This window comes from Thunnus albacares, chromosome 9 (genome assembly GCF_914725855.1).
Source record: "Thunnus albacares chromosome 9, fThuAlb1.1, whole genome shotgun sequence".
NCBI classification, from domain to species: domain Eukaryota; kingdom Metazoa; phylum Chordata; class Actinopteri; order Scombriformes; family Scombridae; genus Thunnus; species Thunnus albacares.
The window spans coordinates 20748564-20768698 of NC_058114.1; the positions used below are offsets into that span (position 1 = coordinate 20748564).

Genomic DNA, 20135 nt, shown 5'->3' on the forward strand with positions numbered 1-20135 from the left:
GGTGTTGAAAAATCCTAGGTGTCAATCCAATGCAAATCCTGTTTTATTTGCAAACTGCGGGTCACAGCGAGCGAGTGATTGCAGTCTGGGAGAGTATATTTGTCTTGGTGACAGATCCACACAGCGCGGTGAAGAGAAAACACATCAGACAGACGGAGAGAGACTCTGTGGTCATATCTGCTTCGAAAGACAAACAATAGCAAAGAGAGGGGTGTGTGTTCAAAAGTTTGTTTTTAATATTAACTAGAAAAAAACATCCTCCACCCAGGTCAACACCAAATAATTCACTGTCACCGTAGAGGAGCTCTCCCAAGTGCCGTAAAGTAGCTCACTAGCAAACACACTCTCTAGTCACAGTTTATGTGCTGTTGGTAAACAATATTTTTTTAAAATACAGCAAAATCAATCCAAAAGTATAGTAGTCATCAGAAATATTCAGGCTTGTAAATGTACAGTAAAATGATACACTTGTGTTTGAAGGCATAAGATTCAACAATACAGTATAGCTACCACATCTGAATGAAAATAGAAGCAGTGTAGAGATCAAAACACTTTATATACAATTAACAAAACAGCAGCCGAAACCACATAACAGACACATTGTGAGCTGATATTAGCTCCCCATCAAGGTCAGTTCATTTAATGAATTTCAATGTCATTTTCCACTCAACACACACTCAACACTCAATGATGCGAGCGGGGGGTAGAACTCACACTTCTGATCAATATTATAAAATTCCCCTCTCCACACACTTGATATAAATAGGACACACAGATTGAGCTCACGCTTCCACCTCGTATTAATATTCTTTACCCTTTAACCAGCAGATTGCCTGTTGGATTTATCCCCCCCATTTCCAACATTGTTGATTGAACTCTCACTGTGAATCGAGCTGTTTTCTCACAAGATAAACAAGACTTACTTCCTTCATGACCTTTTAAAGTACCCAACTGTGATTTGTGCTCAAAATTATAGTATTGATTTTAATGAAGTGTATTAATTGTGTATTGAGCTGACATGACATACTGAATAGAGACAGATGAAGATACTGGTGCAGAATCATCTGAGCCACATGTCTGATACTCGGCTCAAAGGTTCAGTGAAAAGTTTTAAAATGAGCAATCTGACAACTTAAAGTTGCACTCTTAGAAAGCTGCATGTTGTGAAAACTGACTGCTGAAAAGAATAAAACTAGCACATTTCAGAAGCTATGACAAATTGTATTTCTGACACACTGAAAATAAGACATAGAAGCACTTAAAGCACTCTTTGATCTACACCAAGTCCTGAGGGAAATATTTGGGTCTTCAGCTGCGAAATGCTAGCTAGTCGCTAACTATGTCTGTCTGCCTTTTTGTGCTGGCAGGTACAGTAGTGTACAGTGGGTTTATTCAGAGCTTTTTCGCTCAAAACAGCTGCCTCTTACATCTGGAAACTACATTCATGATAGCAGTGATAGCAGTGATAGCAATAACCAAAACATTAAAGTTGCAGAACCAGACAAACAAAACTGAGCTGAAAGACACTAAATCTCAGTAGAGCTGAGAGAGTTGGGTGATAATTCTCGGTAGATTTGTCATGATGAGCGACACCTTTCACATACAAGTAGTGATATCATCCATTGTTAATATAAAAATATTGACTATAGCTGCTTAAATTAACCCCCCCCCCCCCCCCAACATTTTGGACCTAAACCATCCAAATCTCCTTTTTCATGTTCTTACTTTCCTTACAACAGTGATGAACGACTTGGAGACTGTTAACGGATCTGATGGTCAAAGATTTTGCCCTTTACTGTGTACATCTATTAAAGGTTTTGTTTAAGCCTGTAGAGAAACAAAAAAAGCACCTGTGGAGCTGGTAAAGATTCTGATTGTTGAACGGAAGAATGGGAAACCCTTTCACCCTGCTACAAAAACATCATGACTGCCCTTTTACCCAATGTTTAGATGCTTTATGTTGCAGTTAAATAAATGAAAATCCAATATCAATTCATTCTCCTGTTGCTTTCTTCTCTGTTTTAACAGTGTGTATTCAATCTACATATACAGTAAGAAGGGGAGTTGCAATTATAAACCATTTAACACAGACAGAGCCGGTGACTGGGTGTGAACTTTCACAGTAATTATGAAAAACTGTAGGTGAATCTAAGGATGTTATTACATGCAGTAGTGTTGTTATGGAATTGTGTTAAGACATTAATAAATGGCAGTCACACAGTCTTTCTGCATATGACAATTAACAGACACAGTGCCGAAACAGATGTGTTGGATACAGATAATATGTAAGAAATATTGCCGGTGTGAGATAACGGTAATCAATAGGTATATTGGCATTGCTGACAGGAGTGTTTGTGAGACGATCGAAGACGCTGTGGTGACATGGTGACATTAATCACAAAGAGAAAATCCCCTAATTCAGGATGTCTAATAATAAAAAGTGCAGTAGTATGGAACTTGTATATTGACTTCATGGTACAGTTTGTGTTTGAGCGTGTGCGAGCATGTATGACACCTGAATGTAACTGCTGCATTTGAATACAGCATTTAAATTTGTGTGATAACAGTGGTGTACCCGTGTGTGGCCCCATCTTCACTTGTTAAAGTCATTACTCCGTTAATGGCATCACAGCACTTCACAGCATCTCAGCTCCTGCTTCAATTATGGATCAGCTCAGTCACTGCATGAACCAAACACTTCTTCGTCTTACGAAAAAATAAAAAATCAAAATGGGGAAAATGCTTCTGGCTGAGAGAAATGAGAGTGATTACTGGTTCCTCGCTGCCTGATCAGAAGTCACACAGTTCTTTAGTGCCTCCCAAGAGTGACACATTGACCTTCATCAGAGCCCTCACTCATACAGGTAAATAGTCCAGAGAAAAACCTCCACCCTCCGTCTGGGTGTTTTCCTCCTGTTTTTTATTACCGGGTAAAGTTCAGATGACTCCGTAGTCCCTGAGAGACTTGAGCAGCACTGTGTCCTTGACGTCACTGAAGACTCTGCGGATGTTGTTGGTGTCGGTGGCGCATGTGAAGTGCGGGTAAAGAGTCTTCCGCTCCTCCCTCTTGTCGTGGTTGATGGCCTGCTGCTCGTACAACTTGCAGATGTAGTTTTTAGCATCCTCCGGGTCTTGCCTCTTACCTGTTACAGAGGTGAGAAGCAGGTGGGGGATGGAAGTGAACAAAAAAAGGCGAAGGTGATTTTGGGTTGTGAGTGAATAAAATGGCTGATAGAGAAAGAGAATGACATAGAATGGAAGACATCAGGAAATGTAACTTTCATTTAACAAAGAATTCAGATTAGATTAGAAAAAACATATTTTCAATGAAATGAAAGCACAATTTCTGTGAATTACAATCAACACTACGGATATTTGCACATCTCTTCCTTTTATTATCCTGCATGATTGTCACATGAAACAAAGTATACTGGGCAATATTTTGTTGTGATGCAAAAGTATTACCCAACAAAATCACAAGTGAGGCTGGAATAGGAAAAAACAATCCCTCTCCTTTCGCTGCAAAATCATGGATTCACTTTGTCTGCTAAAATTTGGGTTTTACCTGCAGCACAACACTCAGAATACGAAAAAGTGAATCAAATTTTCTCAAAACACATGTTGTAAAAATTGCTGTTAAAAAATCTCATCACCTGAGAAAAAAGTTCTGCTTCCTTATCATTTCCTCACTGATGTAATTTACAGCAGCCACAGCAGCAAACTGAATGAAAAGATGATAACAGACAGCTCTCTTAAAGTTTATCTGAAAGACCACAGGAATGTATAATGGCAAAGATGGAGAATCGATGCTCATTTTAGTGAGTTTTTCAGTTAATTTTCAATTACTTATTACTTGACAATTATATCTGTCAAGGCACCAGGATGTTGTGATGTAGCTTGATTTGCATGATAAGAACACTGTAGCATCACAACATCATTACAAAAAGGCTCAAGTCCAATTAACGGCTGCACCTAATAGTTATTTGCATTATCGATGTCCATGATTCTTTCAATTAAATGTTCGATCTATATAATCATATATATTGCCCATGGTGATGTCTTTAAGTTGCTTGTGTAGTTCGACTACCAGTCCAGCTTTACTTCACCTAAAGACATTTAATGTACAATCATAAAAGACAGAAAAAATTATAAAGTCTTCACACTTGAGAAGCTGGAACCAGAAAACGTTTTGCATCTTTGGTTGATAAATGACTCGAATGATCTATTGATTATTAGAATTGCTTGGTTGACAAGTCTTTAAGTGCTGGTCCAATTCTCAACATTTCTCACTGTGTCAACGCGGTATGAAACTGTAGGCCCATTTAACAACTATATTCTTCAAATGTAGCTACAGCAGCAGGAAGAAAAGCCACAGAGGAACACAGCAACATTACTGTTGCAGCAAACAGCAGCCAGCGGTACGAACTGCACAGAGTCCTCGTTAAGGTTAAATTGACATCAAGGAGCTTGACCCTGTATGAGTCATTATTTTACCCTGCTAATGCTAATGGTAAAACACAATGAGCACACTGCAGATACACACACAAGCACTTCCAGCCACTAATTTCCACCCTGCACACACACACACACACACACACACGCACACACACACACACACCTCACACATGTACACCCAGGGTTTTGCAGGAGGGGGGTTGAAGGGCTTATGGGAAGCACAGTATCTGTCTGTGGTTGCCATGGGTAACAGGAGGAGAGAAGGTGGTGGTGGAGGTGGAGGTGGAGGTAGAGGGTGGGGGCGTGGGGACTGTTAGGGCAACGCTCCACAGCCTTTCACACCAGCAGAGCTACGGGCTGCAGCCACATCATTAAGCACACCAAGTACCTGGAGGTGACTCATTTGTGTGTGTGTGTGTGTGTGTGTGTGTGTGTGGAGAGAGCAACAGAAAGAAAGAAAGAAAGAAAGAAAGAAAGAAAGAAAGAAAGCTATACTGATTTCCAGCTTTGTTGACACCAGGACAGTGATGAATCTAATACATCCATGGTTCAAAGTCAGGAAACGCACTGTGGCTGAAATCAGTTTGCAAATGATTTTTTTGAAATGATACATTTATTTCCACCGGTTGCAGTAGGATGTGATGAGATAGCTGCAAGCCCAAAGCAAATTGGCCTGAGAAAAACAACTTCACAGTCCTTTTGGTCTCTGACATGATTCTATCCACGTTGTGATGAGAATACACGCCTGCAGACAACTGGGTGTAATTATGGTTGTTGATGCCGACTAGGCTCCACCCCCAGGTTTTCACTCGAATACTGTTGTAATTTCTTTTTTTTAATGTTCGAACCCCTACTCTGAATTGCACCAAAGCGTTGAATTGGTTTAGTAATTGAAACCTGGTTTATTGTGTCAGTGTTCCCACCAATATTTAAAGCCATAATCCACCGTGATTGTCTCCACTCACAAAACTCGTAGTAGTTGTTTTTTTTTCGCACACACACAAACACACACACACACACATATACCTACACTAGCACAGGACATACGTGATCAGTTTGTTTACTACAAGTTTGTAGTTCAACTAGTTAAGTACAGCAACTAATGAGTATTTTCATTAGTGATTAATCCACAATAATAGATTAATTGTTCCATCTATAAAATGTACAAGACCAAGGTGACATCTTTAAAGGGGACATATCATGCTTTTTTAAAAATTTTCTGTCATTTACATACTGTTATGATGTCGGATATCTACGTTAAACATGGTCAAAGTTCAAAAACTTGAGGTGAATTTATGTAAAAATGTTCCCTGACAGTCAAAAGTCCAATCATCAACCTGCACTGAATACTTCGTTTGCAATGTGATCTCTACTTCCTCGTCGTGATGACATCAGATCGTTTGCGCATAGCTTTTTGTGGGCAAACGGATTCCGGCTCGAACATGTACGATTTGAGAAGTTTGCATTTTAAGTAAATAACAAGTAAAAAAAGTAAAATCCAACAACTATTGTTTGTTTACGTAGTCTCTGGAGCCGGCCAATCAGAAGTGGGCTCATTATGAGGGGGGCCTTAAAGAGACAGAAGCTAAAACAGCCTGTTTCAGACAGAGGCCAAACTCAGGAGCTGTGTAAAGAGTCAGTATGAGATAAATAAACAGTCTTTTTTACTTTAAATCATGCAAAAATATTCCAATAGAGCTCAAGGTTCAATATATAGACCTGGAAATATGCATGATACATCCCCTTCAAGAAAAACAATGAAAGCATCAACTCAGACAGAAGCTGGAACCAGAAAATGTTTGGATTTTTTTCTTGACAAACGACAGACACTGTTAATTCAGAGTTTTGGTCTATTCATTCTTTATCGACTAATCATTTAATTGACTAATTGTTTCAGGACAAACAAACACACATGCATCCACAGCTTACCTGTGAAGCTGGGGAAGTATTTCTGCAGGTCAGAGGTTTTGACTTTGTCAGCCAGGATGTCAGTCTTGTTGAGGAAGAGGATGATGGAGGTGTTGAGGAACCAAGGGGAATGGATGGTGGTGTAGAACAGAGCAAGACTCTCTTCCATACGGTTCTGAGAAAAAAAACAGAGTCAGATATCATATAGGAAGCTGTTGCTAAACATGGAGGGTGGGGGGTGTTGATGTAGATAAAGAGCTACACTAATACATTTTTGAGAGGGGATTTCAGTGGGAAATGGGAGTTCTCAGGAATGGCAAGATGGATTTGGATGGCTGAACAGGAGAGATGATGAGAGGGGCCAGAGGAAGAGGAAGCAGTCCTTTTAAGAGAGGAGGGGGAGTTTATGGGGGGGTATGGAGCACACCGGCCACTGTGGGGGTTAATGAATGTGTTGGCAGACTTAAAAGTGGCTGAGACAGATAAACAGCTTAGTGACAGGATGGGAGGGAGAAGGCGACAGAGGACTGGAGCAGCTGAGGAGGCAGAGAGAAGGAGAAGTTTTCTTGTGTAAGAGTGAGACCTGCTGGTGGATGGATGAAATAACAAACACAAACCTACTGAATATGAATATGAAAAAAAATCTCTAAACATTTTGGACTATAAAATGACCCAGTTTCCTGCTCTTACAATAGTCTCTCTCTCCTCCAGGACCTGGTCATATTCGCTGAGGGAGGCCAGGAAGATGAGGGAGGTGACGTTTTCAAAACAGTGAATCCACTTCCGACGTTCTGACTTCTGACCGCCCACATCCACAATCCTGTCAGGGAAAAGAAACGTTAGAGGAGTGATGAAAACTCTTATATTTACAGTTCCTATTAAGCTAAAAGTTTTAAAGTCACTTGTCGCATCTCAGCATGACCAATTAAAGGGTAAATGCCCAAAAGTAGCTGATGAGTGGGAATATTCCTCCGTCAAGCTTAAAATTGATAAATTCAAAGAGGCCTTGAAAATATGTTTTTCAATAACTTGAAGCCTGATTTATTTTATGAAGACAGCTTGGAACATGTAGGCTGTGCCACTCCGCCATTGTATGTATATTTTGTCTCATCTGGTGTTATGATTTTATGTCTTTGTTGTGTCGTTTGTTATACATTGGAGGACCATGATGGAAATGCTCATTTTAGGCTTAACTGTGTTTTAATCAGCAGTGTTGTAACCACTGCTGTGCTGTATTCTGTATTTTTTTAACCAGGAAACAAATTCAGTCACCTCCAGAACAAGAATTCAAACTGGCAACCTATTACTACCTGCTAATGCCATGGCCATGTACATACTATATAAGATATACAAAGAAGTCTGCATGTATTACTATTTTACACATTTTTCATAGTTTACACTGTATTTCAGATCAGGTTTGAAATTAAATAAGATTAATAAGGTTAACATGCTGACTTTCAATGGTAAAGGTGTTTGAGAGTGTTCGTTTTCTCCAAATTTTGAACAACACAATAAGACAATGTCAGGATGACAATTCCTGCTCACCCAATATGGATGGAAACTTCAAATTCAAACTGGAAGTCATCAATTGAACCTTACAGTTTAATGTCAGATCAGATGTGATAGAGACAACACAAACAGCAACTGTCACTTGTCCAAATGGATGGCATTCTCACACATCTGCTAATAGGCCTGTTTGAGGGACGGACTACAGTATACCTAACACTAACAGCATGTCACTTCTCTAATGAGACATGCTTTCACACTTTTGGCAGGCATGTGACTTATACTATATACTCTATGGTATAAGTCACATTGACTCTATGTATTTCATTAACAAGTTTCTAATACAATACTAAGAAATATTTACTCAGTATTTCAATTTGTAATGAAGGAATCAAGAGAAATCCTCTCCTCAATTTCAGTTATTTTAATTCTGAGCAACACTTCATGATTGAAGACTGTCAGTTATTTAGTGGACATTTCATTTAGGAACACGATGTTCCTATTAAGTGAACTTTGGTCTTTGTGTGCTTATCTCTGTCAGATCCCCCTCTGGTGTCAGAGAGAGAGAGAGACAATACCAACACATGTTCAGAATAAAACACACAAAGTGACACCTCATTTCCCGGCAGGAGCTTTGAACAAACGCAATCAGAAATGTGATCCTATTGTGTCCAAACAGGCGCAAGCACACAAAGCCTCTGCAAGAGTCAGTAGTCTTTTGTTTTTTTTTCCACCAAGTGATGAATAGTGTCGGTATTACATTCATCCCTGTAACATGTTGGTAATTTGAGAATTGGCCACCTTAGTGTGATGGTCTTTATGTTGAAGGCGTAATCGTGGATGCCCGTAGTGGGGAACCGAACTCGCAGTACATCCTGTTCTGTGGGTATGTAGTCAGGTGCAGAGATGCGGTCCAGATTGCTCATGTAGCTGAAAGAGATGGGGGGAGCGGGGGATGGAGAAAGTTTTATAACAGCACTGAGACAGGACACAGGAACAGGAGGCCTCTAGTAAAACATATGCCTGTGTTTACATCACATCCGTGTAAAACAAATTAAAGTGACACGAGATATATGATGAATTAGTGATGATAAAAAAACTGTGATTAAAAATACAAGAGGGGAGTGGAGTGAATCCATATCAGCCTGTGTACAGACAAGGGCTTTATGGCTCGTGTTGATAAAAGCTGTCATTAGCTAATGTTGACTGCCTGACTCTTATCATGCACACACCGTCATGATCGAGCTGCAGGGTAAACACAGAGCAGAACAGCAAGAGAAAGAGAGAAAACAGAGGCAGGCTGAGCTGAGGCTTTGTTCTGCAACACATCAGATACTATGAGTGTGAGGTAGATCTTCTCATGTTGATTAAAAACACCCGGTCTGAAGGCTACAGCGTGTTGCTCCATACTACGATGTCTCGAGTTTTTGTAATCAGATTAAAAAATGATTAATGTCAGTCTCACCAGGCAGTCGGTTGTTTCCCTAAAAGATCTCTTGGATCAACTTGTGGTTTCAATATGAAATGGATGGATGCTGTGCAGTCTGTAAAGAACTAGCCCCCTCCAGTGGCCGCAGTACAAAATACAAAGTATGTATAATAGATATTTTAAGTGCTCGAATGATAAATTGATATTTTTGCCTGGAACAAAAGTCTAATTCAATAATAATGTGGTTGGTTTGGAAATCTGAAAGCTCTGAATAATATTTGAAGAGGTTTAAAAAAAAAAAAAGAAAAAAGTGCCCCTTATTTGAATATAATGTCATAAAATCCTTATGTTTTTGAGAACATAACTTTCTAATTCCCAAAACTAAAATTGATTTATCACAAAATAGACAAGTTTTCACATATGACAAAACAAAAACACACACAAAAAATTCAGAAAAAAATGATACAGTAAAAATCTCACAGTAAGAGCAGCACAAGATTAAATCAGTTGTGTAAACAGCCATTTTTTGCTGCTGTGAGTTTTGGTACAAAGGTCAGATGTGGCATAAACAAACAATACAACAATATGTCGCCATATGCTCTCTCGTGTTTTTCAAATTCGTATCCTGACACAGATATTTAACTTTTTTATTTAACTTTAGTCTTTTGATTATGTTTTGATTATTTGGTTTATTCCTGTTTGATATTAGAATGATGGCACAATGTACATTTTGCTGTTTGCAATAATAAAAAAAGTCTGTTCACCAAAATTACAGCGCTATTTAACCATGCTGACAGTTTTGATCTAATCTGCCTAACCAGATATATTTTTATGAGATTACTGCCACCATCTCAATACAATAATTATTTATGGGACTTTGTTGTTGTCAAAGCAAAGAAAAATTGCATTAAAAAATTCAACAGCAGCATGTCTTTCTAGAAACCATTACCCTGGATATATCACAAACTCACTGTAAACAGTGGAACTACTTTTTTACTGATGAAACATTTCATAATGCTGATTATGGATTATCCAGAGTAAGAGCGACACCATTTCTGTAAGTAGAAGTTGTTTTTTGGCTGTGAGCATCATAAACAAAAGCAGTTTCCTGTTTTGTAATTTGGGTGAACTGAAACTTTGAAACCACAGAGAATTACAAATTGCTTTATCTCAGTTGTCTCTAAAGTTCATAAATATGCAGTAAAGTATGATTTCTGCTTTTTGATAAAGTATACTTCCCCATTTTAGAGGTGTTTTTTCTTTTTTATCAGATATCATGATGCATATCAGATGTCTAGCAAAATACTGTCAATCATAAATTCCTGTATATCATCGTTGGCATCATGCTGCAGCAGTATTTTATCATGTGTCGCCCTCTGATATCCAACCTTGACGCAGGGTGTAATACAGTGTAAAGAGCTTTGACTTCCATTACAACACAGCTACTCACTACTCTGTGGAGTCCAGGAGCTGGTACTCGCAGCGGCGGCTGTAGCAGACTCGGATGCCTGAGTCTGCCCAGAGGCGCCGGATTGCATCGACGTAGCCCCGTTCTAGCTGGGTGATCTGCACTGTGTTCACATCCTGCAGCCATTTGGCGTAGATCTGGAGGACAGTGAGAGACATTGAGTGTGAGAAGAAATCTGAAAACTCTGAAAAGGTGTTGTGTGACATTAAAAAAAACCAGACACACTAGATCTGCCACTTGTGAGTCTATGTATATGTTGCAGGTTTTCCGTGTAGGCCTCCAACATCTGCCTTTCTCAAGGATTCAGCTTGTGTGCTGATACTGCAAACTTCTATTTATAGACTACAACATGTTATGTGTGTGTTTCTGTGCCAGTGTGTTTGATGCCTCTTTTTTAATGTGGGCATAATCTCACAACCCCAGTGATGCCCGCACACCTGTGTTGACATCTGTGTTTGTGTGTTCATGTGTAACTAGGTGAGTCCATGTGCTGGCGGAGGTCCACACATGTGTGGGTCTACCTCGTTCTCTGGGTTGGAGTAGGGGATTCTGAGCGTGGTCATGGCTCCTGTCATGGCCTTCATGGCGGTGAAGATGTTCTGGAAGATGCATTTAGCGAACGTTTTCCTCTCCTCCTCTGAGAATCCTCGTCCGTGGATGATCCTCATCTGTCGGATGAAGGTGGTTTTCCCACTCTCTCCAGTTCCTGAAGCAACAAACAGGAGAAATAACAATTACCAAACATACTTCTATATATAGTATGATCCTGTCAACAAGGTACCTCAGAGGTTAGCATCTGTCTTTGATGTGAACCTGCCTATTTGTTGGTTTGGGCCTTTGTTTATTTATGTTCTACCTATGCAGATTAGTTTTCTAGATTGAAGAGATGTAGGTAACTGAAAACTCTAAATTGCCTGTAGTCATTTTGACTCTTTTGACAGCACTTGTAGCTACTAGTCCATAATGTTGTGAAACACCTGAAGCTGCGGCATGCAATACATCAGACCTACAATGATGAAGTCATCAAAGTTTGACTGGTTTTGACTTGTAGGAGATCTGAATATGACATTGTCCCCCCAAACAGAACTTTTGGTAAAGTTAATTGGATCAACCCCATTGTTATTATCTCATGATCATTATCTTATACTGTCATCTAGTGGTTTATACTTAAGGCTCTTCCTAACTAAAATCTTAGCTCAGTTAGCTTTTGAAAGGGAGTAGGCCTGCATTGTTTTGCTTTTCATGTGCTTATTATCGCAGTTAGAAAATTAGAATGAATAAGACGGTTTTTACTGACGTGGTTACACAAGGTGGTGTTTACTGTATGCATTTTAATCTGGGCTCATCTCACATTAAAACAGCAACTTTATGCACTAATTACTTTTTTTTTTTAAACTGCACCCAAAATTTTGTAAATGCCCCAATTTTTAGATAGTGGAGGCAAAAGTTGCCCCCCAAATATTTTTTAAATTTCCTACACTGGGTCCTCTGATACAAAATGACATAAGGGATGAGAGTCTAGATTATAATCACACACATTCCAGAAATGCACGTCACTGTTTAATGCAGTTTAAAATCAAAAACAGATTACATTATTCCAAGGAAAAATTGCCTAAAATATTTCCAGAGGTGTGAAAAATGCGACTCAGAGGAGGGTAATTTACTTCATAGCTACGCTCTTTGTCTCAAAATACAAGGTTACTGGATTTATATCTTCACTTTTTTGTCAAAGATATTGAATGTTCAGATAGACCCAGACCCAATTTTAATAATTCTGGGGATATCTAAAGATGCAAGGAAACTAAAACTGGCACAACAACGCTTCCTGTCATATGGACTTATCACTGCAAAAAAACATATCTAATTATTTTGGAAAAAGAAAGAAGTGTCAACATTGAAACTACAGCTCACAGAAGTGATGGACACATTTCACCTCCAGAGAATCCGATTTATCATTTGAGTCAAGTTTAAGTCAAGATTCTGAGAAAATTTGGTGACCTTTAGTCTCTCATATTGCAGATGGAACTGAATCTTAACTGCAGTCCCGGGGGGGGTAGAAACTTGGAGAATGTGAGGCTGGTTATGAGTTAGACAACTTGTGTTTTTCTTTGATATGTATGTAAAATGTGTAAGTTGAAGCCTGTTTTTCCTATGTCCTTTGACATTACGTTTGTTTATATCAAATCAAATCAAATCAAATTTATTTATAAAGCACTTTTAAAAACAACAACAGTTGACCAAAGTGCTGTACAATCATGATAACAAAGGCCATGAAAACACAATTAAGATGCAAAGACCTTTTTAACAGACAAAGAGACATTTCTTGGTTTTAACACACCGAGTTAAAAGCCAAGGAATAAAAATTAGTTTTTAGGATTTAAAAACAGGCAGAGTGGGAGCCAGTCTAAATACAGAAGCAACTCGTTCCAGAGTTTGGAGGTATAACAGCAAAGGCACGATCACCCCTGTGCTTCAACCTTGATCATGGCACAACCAAAAGCGACTGGTCAGCAGACCTGAGTGACTTTGATGGGATGTGTGGTTGTAAGAGGACAGAGAGGGAGGTTGGAGCTAGCCCATTCAACGATTTATAGGCAAACAATAAAATCTTAAAATCAATCCTTAAATGTACTGGGAGCCAGTGGAGGGAAGCCAGTGAAGGGGAAATGTGCTCTCGCTTGCGTGTTCCTGTTAAAAGACAAGCTGCAGCATTCTGGACCAGCTGTAAGTGTGAGAGGGAGGCCTGGCTAACACTAACGTAAAGGGAATTACAGTAGTCAAGCCGAGACGAGATAAAAACATGTATGACCCTCTCAAAGTCATTAAATGATAAGAAGAACTTCACCCTAGATAAAAAGTCTTAGCTGGAAGAAGCTTATTTTGACCACTGAGTTTGTTTGTCTAACTTAAATTCACTGTCAATTATCACACCTAGATTTCTTACAGTGGGTTTCATATATGGTTCCAGCAAGCACAAGTTCATGAGGGGCATCAGAGGCACCATTGGGTCCAAAAATCAGGACTTCAGTTTAGTTCTGATTAAAACTTATAAAATTTAAGGTCATCCTGTCTTTGATGTCTTTGAGACAGTCCAACAGTGGTTCTAAACAGTTTGTGTCTTTCAGTTTAAAGGAAAATAAATCTGTGTGCCATCTGCATAGCAGTGGAATGAGATGCCATATTTTCTTCAAATGGACCCTAGGGGGAGCAAGTAGAGTGAAAATAGGATTGGGCCGAGAATAGAACCCTGAGGGACTCCACAAGGGAGAGGCGCTGAGGAGGATATTGAGTCACCTAGGTTGACAGAGAAACTTCTGTCAGATAAATACGACCTGAACCACTCCAGAGCAGTACCTTTAATACCAACACAATGCTCCAGGCAAGAGATGAAGATACTGTGATCTACTGTATCAAATACAGCTGTGAGATCTAACAGGATAAGAATGGCAGAGTCCCCAGAGTCAGTAGCTATTAAAAGATCATTTAAAACTTTTAAAAGAGCAGATTCAGTGCTGTGAAAGGCTTTAAAACCAGACTGGAACACCTCAAGGATGCAGTGTGAATCTAAGAATGATTGCAGTTGTAAGATTTCTTTTGAAAGAAATCAAAAATCTCGGAGAAAATCTTGGAAAAGAAGCATAGCAATACCATGTTTGTTATCTCTGAAAATGATACTTTACAATAAAAACATTTGAAATTGAGTTTGGAGGTTATTCCACTGCCCTGAAGTGGCCAAAAAAACTCAGTAATATTGCTTTAAAGTGATGAGGAGAGCACATTTTGAGATGTCATAGAAGGAAACGCAAGGTGTAATTAATAACCTTAATAAGCCATTATTGTTGTTCTTATTTTCACCTGTTTGTTTCCTGCTACGTGTAACAAGCCAAAATGTCTGCTATGAAAAAGATTTTGTCGAATTTAAGTGAATGGAGGTGCTCTGAGACTGATTATCAGTCCATAAAGGTTTCAAACCAAAACATAGAATGTAGGACAGATGTTTTATAAAATATGTCTATAACATATTAGTAATAAAGGCTTTTATTAAATCATCAATTCACTTAATCACTCATTAGCAAAGAGTAAAAGCAGTAAAAGTTGTCAAAAGCTGGACTTCAACAGGATGAGTTATTACATCATCATTTTGCATACTTCAGCAGTTAAGGGAAGAAAAGCTAAAAGCCCTTACAAAAACCCATAAAACCACAACAGCACAAACACAGTGACTGACAGATGCTGTTAAACCGGACGTCACTCCAATAGATGCACACTTTCTCTCTGTTGTTCAATTTCAGCCTCAGAGATTGAAGTCTTAGTCAAAGGAACTACCTGAGTACACAAAATGAAAGAAAAACTTGACCTATATTCTTTGATTCTTTTTTCATTTTATTAATGCGTCATATTTTACGGCTACCTTGATGTATTTGTATTTATAGCAAAGTCTCAGTTGTGCTACTAATGAGTGTTTGATTGTTATTTCATAAGAAGTTGTGTGTTTGTATAATAAAAGTATGGACAGGCCACAGTCTCACACCACCTTAAGTCATCATTTAGTGTCTTTCTCAAGAGGACTGTGTCATCTGCAAGAGGAAACTAAAACTCTTGAAACGCATGTTTGTCTGCCAAACACTTTCCTGTAATTTCTTAACACTGTTTTCAAGGAACATAATCCTCCTTCCACCAAACCGCACTGAAAGAAAATGCTGAAGGTGTTTTATTTTACAGTCCTGTTCCCGTACACAGACATTTTATTTCATGGCAGGGTTTCCCCCAGGAAATTGCTCAGCAGAGGTGGTAAGCCCCAAAGACCTCGATGCATCTCATCACGTTATCCATTCAGCTAAACAGGCTAAACAAGTGATCCACTCATTTACTGTGTAAAGTCTGCTCTTTTGATGTTGTGGTTCACAATGCTGCTGGAACAACTGATTACAATTAATGATTTAATCAGTCAAAAGAAAATAAACCAACACTTTGGATAATTGATTAATTGTTAAAGTCATTTATCAGTAAAAATGCCATAAATTCACTGGTTTCAGCTTTTAAAATGTGAGGATTTGCTACTTTTTTATTTTATTTCATTTTAAATATCTTTGGGTTTTGGATTTTTGGTTGGACATTTAATCAATAATGAATATAATCATTAGTTGCAGCCCTACTTCACAGCTCTTGTTTAAAGACATATATGATTTTGTTCTGCTATAGCACTAAAAAACAATCTTACTTAATGTGATATTCAATTCTACATTTTACCATGTGGTTTTGATTACTTTCATTACATATGCATATTTAGAAAATCCACTAATAATTACTAGAATATAACATTGAAAGAGAAGGTTTGTGCATTTTGCCCTAAAATGAGACAAAGCAATGCAGTTCAGTTAAACAAAAATCCAATTCAGTCAAAACTGGGGAAAAAACAAGTCCAGTTTTTTGGCAGAGTAAGGATATAAAACTTAATTTGAGCATTATATGACTCTGTAACCCAATATCAGCTCTACCACTGCACACGCTAAGATCCTCTGCTGGCAACTGAGGGAATACCTGACTTCATGAAAGCAACACATCAAAGCAAAACCACAGCTGCCAATCAAGTCTAAAGTCATCAAACCAGCTGTGAAGTAGGCCTGTAGGTTTCTGGGCTGTTTGTCTCCAGCCCCTGTAGTTTCAGGTATAACCATTCCCAATCCGGACCACTCTTTAGCCGACACATGGTGACACATGCTTTACATAGTTTTCTCACTCAGCTCCAGGCTGCCAAACAGGCCAAGCAGTTTCAATTTGCATGCAGGGTGTTCCTTCAGTGTTAGTGTCATCTAATGTTAACTTAATTCAAATATTATCTGCTTAATTATGATGGGGTTTTTTACATTGCACATTCATGTGAGAGATACACAAACAGCTGTGTGTGGTGCTCTGTGTGCCATCACTGACCCAGCAGGAGGATTTTAATCTCCCTTCTCTCCTGCTTCTTCTGCTGCTTGAGGATCCTCTTGATCTCTTTGTCCACAGCGAGGGATCTCTTCTCCTCCTCGGACAGACAGCACAAACAGGTGCGGCGGCAGAGCTGCCAGCAGCCCGCCATGGCCAGAAACTGAAATGAAACTGGAGATGAATAATCAGCTGTAATGAGCCAATAAAGACTGACGATATGCGAGTCAAGTTACCAAATTTCCTTTTGATGTCCACTAGTTTTTACTTTCTACGTGCCTCATTGGCCGGTCAAGGTTTATTCTAACCCACCTGGTCCACCCCGGAAATCTTTTTCTCACACTAGCCGAAAACATAATCACAGGTCAGAGACTTTTAAACGGTGTTTCATACTTTTACAGTCTCTGTCAATATAATGATTACAGCCTTTATAGATATAGTCATGGTTGAGTAGCTTCCTATCAACTCAAGCTGCTGTGCCAATACAAGTTTATTCAAGAGGAGTGTGAGAGTCAGAAAACAAATTACCTCCTTACCTCCAATCAGTCTGTCACACTCCCTGAAAGCGAGCAGCCACAGACTCTGATTGCTTTTCGCGGTCCATTTCTGAATCCCCTTTTGCTCTCCACAGTTAGCAGCTACTGTCGCCGAAGTGCACAAACAGCGTCATTGTTTAAAAACACTTTCCCCCCCCTCAGTCGACACGAAACAACCTGCAGTTCGGGAGAGTCCACCGCGCCTACAGAGGAATGCGCAGCCTCTGTGCTCCGCTCTGAGAGGAATGCGCTCTGGGCGACGCGGCGGCAAGAGAGCGGCAAAAAACCGCATCAGCGCAGGAAGTCGCAGGACTGAGCCTATAAAATAAACTCATGTTGTTGTTATGTTATATAGTTCCTTTACTATTATACATAAAAGAAGCATTTAGAAGATGAAATTGAGTGATTTGGGGGGATTCACTAATTTAAAAAAAAGTTAATACATTTATATTCATACATTTACTCAGGTAGTGTACATAAAGATCACCTTCAGATATGTTTTAAGATGTGTAAAAATACTCTGCTGGAATAATAATTTGTGTCTGACATGTTTTTTTTCCAGAAGAAGAGTTCAGTTGCCTTGTTAATATCTTTGAAATGCAAAAATAAAATTTTCCTTCACTGAAAAATCCATAAGTTATGAATATGCAAATATGTTTCATTTCAAAAGTTTAACCAGTAGACCAAGACGTCTTCCTCTTCACTGAAAAGTCCATTATCAGTTTATGTGCACTGGAGGCTTCAAGTTTCCACATAAGTTGCATACTGGACCACAGCTGACTGCAAACTAAGTGTGATGTCCTGCTCTAAGGAATAGACCTTATCTCAGATTTTGGTAAGCACAGTGAAACTTTCCCCCTTCAGCAGATGAATGTGAAAACAGCTTTCTAGTGTCAAACTCTGCACATTCATCATTCTGCACAGAGAAGCTCAAACATCCAACTGTAGAAACAAGAAGCAAAATATATTTTTGAGCTTTACTGTGCCTATATGCTGACTTTGTAACTAGAGGGCTGTTTTCCCATTCATCTGCTGAAGGGGGAAAGTTTCTCTGTGCTCACCTTAAACCTCACTTTAAGGGGTGTGCCTGTGAGCAGGATTTGTGTAAACTTTCCACATCACACTTGTGTGAGTTTCCACTGGATACTGGAAACCTTCAGTGCATCTACAATGAGAACAGACTTTTTAAGGAAGTGGGAGATGGCTTGTGTCCAGCATGAAACATTTGCATTCATAGCTTGAAGGAGAAGGAATAGATGTAATTTTAAGATTTTTTTTTTTCTTTAAAGGTAATTGGACTTTTTCCAGGAGAAACCATATCAGGCAGAAATGATTATACAAGGCAGAGTATTTTTTGTATACCATAAAAACATGGAGTTTTATGATCATTGTACTTTACCTGGATATTGACATTTTGTGCTACTTTATACTTTTTGACTCCAGTACATAAATGAAACAACTTATAAAACTTTACACATTATGATTTTACATACAAAACATATGACCAGTTTATGATATTATGTTAAAAGTATACCCCCACCTCAACAGGCTACATTAATTATATTCTGCTTACACAATAATGCATGAGTAATAATAATCCAATTATTACTACTTTTACCTAAAAAATGAACTAAATAATTCTTCCATCACTGCATAAAAGCATGCATTGAATATAAAAGTATATAAAGTTTTAAATGTTAAATACACACCATAGTATTTAAATTATTGTTGTTGTATTATCATTATATTGGTTGAAAACATAAAATCATTCAAAAACATTGACAAAAGGAAGCAAAAGTGAAACAAGGACTTGATCAACAGCTATTTTAAACTCATATCAACCCACTACTATCAAAAATGCAGTTTGCCTTTGTACTGTATGTCCTGATTGTTCCAACTACAACACATGCATTACAGCTGTGAGCTGCTTTACAGCCTTTAGCCTTTTGTGTTGTGAATGTTCTCATTAATTTTCCATCAGCTTTAAAAAAAGACGAAACACCTGCCATGACATAATGTGACCAAAGGTGCAACATGCTTAAGGGCAGCACAGTGGAAGCTTTCTAGCCTACAGTATATGATTCATTGTTGATACTGACCACTCCTCAGGTATATTGTTCCAAAGTAAATGAACTGGTCACAAGTCTTACAGGTTGAGTTGATGCATGACGTGGACACACATGACACAATACATAATGCTGTAAGTGCAGCTAAAACCGCTGTAATTGTTAACAGCAAATTTAATATAACAGCCTGAGACTGTGGCTGAATATCACAGGATGTTGCACCAGCTGAGTTTTTAATGAATGACATTTCATTAATGAAAAGCACAGCATGTGATATCTTATTGGCATTATATCTGGCATTATTCAGAGCTTTCACTTATAAAAAAACACAACATATCAATGAGAAGATACCATACAAAAATCTCACTTGGGATGGATGATTATTGGTTGAGTGGAGCAAAAATCATAAAAGTAGTAGTAAATTATACAATTTTATCTTAAATTTGAGATGATTTAATTGTCAATATTTTTTACTCTAGCCTTTTGTATGAGGCTGTCAGAGAAGAGTATTATCTTGAAAGTAATATACCGGAAGCTGGTTTTCTTTCATTCTGCTTGGTTTGACACCAATATGAACGAGTGCTTCTGTGCGGATAAAGTTTCAGCTGCCCGGTGCTGCAGAGGCTCCACAGCTTCATGTTTCAGCTGAGCTCGAGTGAAATCACAGAAGTTTTACAGCAGTAACCTAATTATTATATACTGAAAGCTTGTATGAAAACAAGGACTTCAGCCCAAAAGTTTTATCAGGTTATGAAAAAATATAATAACAAATACACACTAAATGAAAAAAATGGTGATACAATAGAATATCCACAACATAATACAACAAAATCTCTATA

At 38.5% G+C, this 20135-nt stretch overlaps 1 protein-coding gene across 4 annotated transcripts; it reads right to left on the reverse strand.

Annotated features, from left to right (window-relative positions):
* Window positions 1-214: 214 nt before the first annotated feature.
* LOC122988443 (guanine nucleotide-binding protein subunit alpha-11-like) lies at window positions 215-17459 on the reverse strand. Of its 4 annotated transcripts, none has more exons than XM_044360733.1 (8): window positions 17231-17459; window positions 16698-16857; window positions 11288-11472; window positions 10749-10903; window positions 8671-8799; window positions 7054-7183; window positions 6385-6538; window positions 215-3143 (listed from the first exon to the last, which is right to left on the reverse strand). In XM_044360733.1, exons 2-8 carry the CDS (start codon window positions 16846-16848, stop codon window positions 2938-2940), a joined length of 1110 nt encoding a protein of 369 aa, XP_044216668.1. In that variant the 5' UTR covers window positions 16849-16857; window positions 17231-17459; the 3' UTR covers window positions 215-2937. The 4 variants fall into 4 exon arrangements, with proteins under 4 accessions (XP_044216668.1, XP_044216666.1, XP_044216669.1 ...); XM_044360731.1 differs by having other exon boundaries at window positions 16698-16868; XM_044360734.1 differs by having other exon boundaries at window positions 17223-17459.
* Between the last annotated feature and the right edge of the window lie 2676 nt (window positions 17460-20135).